The sequence below is a fragment of the Saccostrea cucullata genome, unplaced genomic scaffold, assembly GCF_032062105.1.
Source record: "Saccostrea cucullata isolate Sc308-1 unplaced genomic scaffold, CSIRO_AGI_Scuc_v1 ctg6150, whole genome shotgun sequence".
NCBI classification, from domain to species: domain Eukaryota; kingdom Metazoa; phylum Mollusca; class Bivalvia; order Ostreida; family Ostreidae; genus Saccostrea; species Saccostrea cuccullata.
Genome location: NW_026920153.1, coordinates 26,138 through 33,183, shown reverse-complemented (window position 1 = coordinate 33,183; position 7,046 = coordinate 26,138). Strand labels below are relative to the sequence as shown.

The 7,046-nt window shown below is 34.8% G+C and overlaps 1 protein-coding gene across 2 annotated transcripts; it reads left to right on the top strand.

The window, feature by feature from the left end:
- Positions 1 to 330: 330 nt before the first annotated feature.
- LOC134244125 (transcriptional repressor p66-beta-like) lies at positions 331 to 6,360 on the top strand. Of its 2 annotated transcripts, none has more exons than XM_062726404.1 (4): positions 331 to 457; positions 1,747 to 1,881; positions 2,622 to 2,687; positions 2,851 to 6,360. In XM_062726404.1, the coding sequence occupies exons 2-4, from the start codon at positions 1,751 to 1,753 to the stop codon at positions 4,748 to 4,750; spliced, it is 2,097 nt and encodes a 698-aa protein (XP_062582388.1). In that variant the 5' UTR covers positions 331 to 457; positions 1,747 to 1,750; the 3' UTR covers positions 4,751 to 6,360. The 2 variants fall into 2 exon arrangements, with proteins under 2 accessions (XP_062582388.1, XP_062582395.1); XM_062726411.1 differs by lacking the exon at positions 331 to 457 and adding an exon at positions 533 to 663.
- Positions 6,361 to 7,046: the final 686 nt, after the last annotated feature.

The following is a 7,046-nucleotide window of genomic DNA, read 5'->3' as shown; positions in this document are numbered from 1 at the left end:
AGCACAAACACGAACTCTAAAATTAAATAATATTTTCACAGTTGGAATTTGAAAGATAATTAACCTTTTTTAAAGTTGAATAAAAAATCACAGAGTCGGTAGCGAAAAGTACAAATCGGTTGGGTGAGTAAAATTTTAATGTTATTTAAATAATTAAATTATTGTCAATAAATTTCCTTTTACATCGTAAGTACGTAATTTTAACGATTTAATTTAAGATTTTGAAAAAATTAATTACTTGTGAAAGGGACTTGGTTGAATGTTCATTTGTTTCCTACTCAAAGAATCACGTGATATGTGCAACCCAATCGCTTATGACGTGTTGTTTATCTGTAAACAAATTGTTTGTTTGCTCCTTGCTACAATAAAGGTGAACCCCATATTTAATAGATGCCATCTTAGAAGATGGAATGATCGCAGCAGGGACAAAGAAAGTGAGAACTGTTTGAGTTGCAAGGTAATAGCTCTAGACCACATTTATTCATCTTATCTAAGGATTTTAAATATCCGTTTTACCAAGAATTTGGTATTTTAACAAAGCTGTCGAAGAAAGTTTGTGTATCGGATTAGTTTATCCATAACGGAAGTTGGTCCGTTTACAACATTTGTGTGCGTAAGATCATTCATGTTTTACCGGCAGAATTTGAACGCAATATACACGTGGTATGTATGTTTTTGTGCGTATTCCTAACTTGTTTAAGTATAAAATCTTCAACCCAGGGTGTATAATGGTTTATTAAAAGGGAAACAATGGTCGGATGTGCATATTTTTGCACGTGAGGTTAATCGGCATTTTCGCATAGTATCGTGTATTTCCTAGTTCTATTACCCATCAATTTTACATAATAGAGCCTTTCCTTACTGCTTTCAGTTAAAATAAGCGATTTTGTAAAATTTTATGGACATGCATTATGAGACCACAGTCGAAGGATAATTACAACAAAATGGCTTCCACTATCAATTGCAATTTATTTACACGGATTATGACATTGACAAAAGTCTTGATAAAATTTGGAATATCGATCTGTTATCAACTGATTGATCGATGTATGTAAAGAATTATTAGGTTTATTGTTTTATTATTTAAAGATTTTGACCGTATTTTATATTATCATTATGACTTCCTTGAGTGACTATGGAAACTTTTTTTTCGGGTGATGCATGTAGGTCAACAAGCGTCTGGCAAAAGACTGACAACTGTCGGTCACGAGCCTCGTTTTGGATTCTTTGTTTAATTTGCATATCTCAATAAACAAAGAATTTTTTCAGTATGATTTATTTTTAAAAAAGGAGATAATTATAGTGCTGATTTAATAATTTGATAACTTTTAGGTCCCTAATTATTATGAGAAGGAATGTCAAGGACAAAAGTGGTATATATGGATCCACTGAAATTATTTTAAATTTATCAATTTCATATTATTATTTATACAAAAAAATGTCAATTTTAATGGTAAAAAATACTTAACTTGAATCTTTAAAAATTTTCTGTGAATGAAAGAGCTGAAGCATTGATTTTCTGTTCATTGCAGCTCACTTAAAATTTATTTTGTATCTTACAATGTAAGTTATGTAACCCTTATGACTATAATGATAAATATTTACTTGTTTATTGTAAAAGTAATTTTGTAGAATTAGAGGGAAAATCAATATAGCAATTACCATTAGAGAGTGCTATTGTCATTTGTTAAGACATAATGACTTCTGACTTAAAATTATGACAAAATGCTTCACGTTTCTTTACAGAAAAATGGATCCAAAGGATACTACGGCTGAGAAAGATGACATTAAAGATGAATCAGAGGTTTCTCGTAGTCGTAGTGACCAAACATCAGAGGATCAAGTAACAGAGGAAACGCTGGACACAGAAACAGAAACAGAGTAGGTTCTAGTAGGAGTGAAACGGTTCACCGCGGTACACAGAATACAGAAAAATCTCTACTTTCGGTTTGGTTCGTTTTTGGGTCCAAGGTATAAACATGCTTTTCTGTATAATATATTAGGGTGTGGACATCCTAAAATAATTTTTAACAGTCAAATGTAAAATTGATACATTCATCCATTTTGCACATAAATTATTTTAGTAATTAAGTAAAAGGTAGCTTTAAACAACATTGAATCTGTTTCCTTCTATCAAAATGTATTGAAAAGAAAATAAATAAAATTATATGTTTAGTAAATGTGGAATTTGAATAGGCATTTTATATTTATTTAAAATTTTATTATATGTAAAGTAAATGTGAAATTTTTTAATACTGTTTTATTTTTAAATGAAATTGGAATAGTTTTTGAAATTGTTATATACTAGGCCATCTTAAAATAATGTTTTTGTGCCTCTCTCGACTTAAGGTAAAAAAAAAAATTGGATGGTAGATTCAGTGTCTTCCCTTTATTTCAAAGTAAAAGGTTCGAGATCAGTTGTAACAGGCCTGATGAAAATCTTGACATTTTTGTTTTCATATTTTTGTTGCTGACCAGTTGGATAAAAAGAATCACATTTGTTGTGGTTTTTAAAAAGTTTCAACTTAAAGAAGGCAAAAAACATTTTATTGAAGAAAGGTTGTACAAATTATGTTGTTGTTTTTTAAAGTAGAGTTTATAAAAAATATGTAAATTTACAGATCTAGTCAGAGTGAGATAGGGAAGAGGAAAAGAACAGAAGAAGATGACAGTCCACCAGAGAAAAGGTTTGTATGAAGTTATGTCTGTGATTTTTGTGCTATACATTTCCAGTCTAAATTTAAGTCATGGTATGTTTTCTCTCAATGGAGATGTCAATCAGGTAGAAAATCACTTTTTGATTTGTATTACAAATAAGCAGGAATTAATCTAGTGTGATCTTTATTGTAGAAGTAAATCAGATGAAGAGGAGGATGTGAACAACGCAGAAAGTCAATCAGACGAAGACAGTAATGTAAAGGAAACGGAGGAAAATATGGAAGATGATTCCGAACAGAAAACTAACTCTGAGGACAAGACACAGGATGGTGAAGATACCGAGGAAAAGGTGCCCACCGAAAACACAGAAGGTCTGGAGGAAACGGAAAATACTGATAGTAGTGGGGAGAGGAAAGAAACTTCTGAAGGTGTGAAAGCTGAAAGTACTGATCCAGGGGAAAAGGATTTAAGTGATTCTGAAGACATTCAGTCAAATAAAGAAAATGAAGACAAGTCAGAAAAGATGGAAGAAGAGGATGACGATGGGAAACCTTCAGAAAAGGAAGAGAATATACAAGATATCAGTGAGAAATATGGTGAAAATGACAGTGTGAAGTCTTTAGAAAGTGAAAGTTTAAAATCATCAAAAGATAGCATTGATGAAAAAGGATCTGAGGGGTTAGAGGAGTCTTTCTCAGTAAAATCAGAGGATAGTGAGAAAGAGAATAGAAGGACAGATGTTGAGACACCTATAGATCTATCAACAAAGGCAGGAATTCCTAACGGGAATGGCGGAATGGATGTCATAATGCTGTCAGACTCAGAAGAGGAATTAATGAATGGTGTCTTAAATGGAAATGTTACAGATCTTGATGAATGCGAAATACGTAGAAGACGAAAAATGGTAAAGCGCTTGCAGGCAGAACTAAGGAACGAAGAAGCCAAGTTGATATTACTGAGGAAGATGCGCCAAAGTCAGGTTTCTTCTTCTTCTTCATCTGTTCAGGAGAAGCCCAAACAGCAGCATGCCCAACCTCCTCCTTTAGTGAGACCGGGACAACAGGCTGGTCAGGCACGTCCTGCCCACAGTCAACCTCCACAGCTCATGCGCAGTAACAATCAGGGTCCCTCTAACAGGAGCCACCAACAGGGTCCACCACCACTGGTGAACATGAGGGGACAAAATATTCCCAATGGAAACAGTCTCTCCCAGCAGATGCGATACCAAGGATTGACTGGTCAGTCCAGCTCACGCACTATGTATGGATCAAGTTCACAGGGCAACCAGAATAGTAATGCTCAAGTGGATACTCAGACACCCGCACAACGACAAGCTGCTGCCAAAATGGCTCTTAGGAAGCAATTAGAGAAAACATTGTTGCAGATCCCACCTCCCAAACCCCCACCACCAGAGATGAACTTTGTACCCAGTCTGTCAAATAATGACTTTATATACCTGCTTGGATTAGAGGAAGCAGTGAATTACATAATTGATGCTAATCTGATATCTAAAGGACAGAAAAATCCAGACGAGAAGATGGTGTGTAATCCCTTCACATGTGTCCAGTGTGGCACCGATTTCACGCCTGTCTGGAAGCGGGAGAAGGCGGGATCTAAGAATGTGATCTGTGAACATTGTGTAACAACTAATCAGAAGAAGGCTCTGAAACAGGAACACACAAATCGTCTTAAGAGTGCTTTTGTTAAAGCTCTCCAACAAGAGCAGGAGATCGAGAGAATGCAAGCTCAGGAAAAAAGCTCGGGATCTTCCCACAGTTCCCCATCTCCAGCTAATAACTCCTCCTCCTCTTCTTCTAATGGTGGCTCGATGAATCTTCCGACCAGTTCAGCCTCATATAAGGCGACAACGGAGGCTATTAGACATCATCAGAACTTCTTACAAGCCCACCAGGCTGTCACTGCACACCAAGCAGCTCTACGTATGGGACAGCCATTAGGACTAGCTCCCTTTGGGGCCCCTGGACCTTTTCCCTACCAGATACCCTTTGGAGGGGCAAAAGCCAGTGATCTTAACTCTCTACAAAGGAAATACTTGTTAGATATGATTCCTCCAAATAGATGGAGCAAATGAACACAGAGTGAATTAAGGATTATGAAGTAGGGATTGGATTATTTAGTGATCTGCAGTGTATTTAAAAAGAGTAATTGATGATCTCATCATGTGTTAGTTTATATATTTGTTGCCTGGATTCATGTTTCACTGACAGGATTAAAGACTTCAAGCTCTGTGTAAATGGACAAATTGTTATTTGTAGTGCTACATGGCAGGGTAGATAAGATTTCATATATTCATTTAGTTGTATTGTTTCATTTTTTTGTGCATGTTGCCAATATGTTTTTCTCTCCTTTTCTGAATTTTGCAAAATTGGAAGGAAATAGGTTTTTAAATTAAAAATTTATAAATAATAGAGTCTAAGACAAAATCACACTTGGTTACCAAGATAATGATCCAATTCAAGTCAAATCATTTAACTGGGATTTTTCTTTTCATGCATTATGCCGTATACATGCATATACATTTAAACAAAAATGAAATTCAAGGTTTGTAAAGGCTCTGTGTAGTTTGTATTGATTGAAAATTTAAACTTTTGGAAATTTTGTTATTTGATTTTTTTTATGGTATAACTGAACTCTATTGGAAAGTTCTTTGTTTGTATAAATATTAAGTTTAAGCCCTGTCAAAGAGATATAAATGATACATGCTAATACATTATCTTGTCTCATGAAGCAGCATTTCACAGTGAATGTGTGTGAGGTATGATTGTTAATTGTGTGACTTACACTGCCACAGCATTGAGAGTTATTTCTATATTTTATAGCACAAGTAATACATGTACTGCAGAGTAGCATGTTAGCACCTAGTATTGAAATCTAGTGCCAAATAGTGCTACAGAGTTTGGACTGGTTTAAATATTTCCTCTGGTAAGGAAATTATGTCTAGAATTTTTGTATATCTTATTGTATGCTGCATGATTTAAGCTAAATTCAAGGCAAGTCTCTTGTATCAGTTGTTACATATGTTGATGGATATGTGTGTGTATATATATATGTGTAATTTTGACATTACTGTTGTGTGTAATACAGTGGAGAGAGCAGGTGTGAGGTGTGCAGCACATGAGTCAGGTGTAAACTTTAGAGACTGGTGTATACAGGTTAGGCCAAGACAATGCCAAATCGTATGACAAGATGTATTTATTATTTATTTGTTGTATGATACGTAGAATGATTTTGGTAGCAATAAAAGGGTCACTTTATTTTGTGGACAGAAGCATTGAGATTATGGGGGGGGGGGAAGTATATCCAACTTCTGAATATACAGTCATATGCACAGAAATCAGAATACATGTAGTTCATTTGTACCTGGCAATGAAAATGTATTTATTTTGTGGTTTTCAGATTATTTGAGTGTTTAAACATTTTCTATTCAATCTATCTATTGTCTGAGAACAATGTTTTATTAAAGGCGTTGCTCATCAATGTCTACACAGTTTGTAGTGTATTTCTTTTTTTATTATGTTGAAGTTTACAAGTTATTTATTTGACATGAAACAGATCATCTTCATTTCATTTACTTAGTTTCTCAGTATCTTTTCATATGAGCATCAGAAATTCTGTCGTATGTAAATCTATGAAGTGACATCTTTAGAAAAACTGTGTTTTAATAAACAATAGTGAACATTACCCAAAGAAAAGGTGTTATTTTTTAACATATGAACTCAACTGGTTGCTCGTGTGGTAAAGTGGTTAGAGTGTCTACTGTAGAGTTTGTAAAGTAAGGAGTTGATCCTTACATCAGGGGTTAGAATCCCACTGTGCCTTACTGTGGGATGTGTAGAATGATCCTTTGAATGAGACCGTACAAACGGAAGTCCCGAGTTCCTGGAGGTGCTGGCACAAAAAAGCTCCTCGCTGCTCAATGGCCCTAAGTACCGAGTATAGGACATAATTTGAAGCTCTCCATGGGCAAGTTATGGTGTCTCCATATGAGTGAAAAGTTCTTGAAAGGACGTTGAATATCAAAGAACCCTAAGTACTTATTAGCCCTTGGCAGCACAATCAAACTCCACTCTGAAAACGATACCAAAAACATTCTTTTTTAGGATCTAAAAAATCCAGTGAAATTATCTGTTAATTTTTGGTTAATCCTCATTTGTAGAAACAAATATTGATAGTGGTCAACTGCGACGAACTGTGCCACTTGATCTACAGAAAGAGCAGCACATTGCTCATTATTTCTTTATTTATTTATGCAAAGATTGTGTCCTGGATGTCTTTGAATCAAGATTTTCAAAGAACCTAATATGAACTTAAGACACAAACTTGGGATCCAACTTTGGTTATGATTTTCATAAATTTGGTAGGGGCAA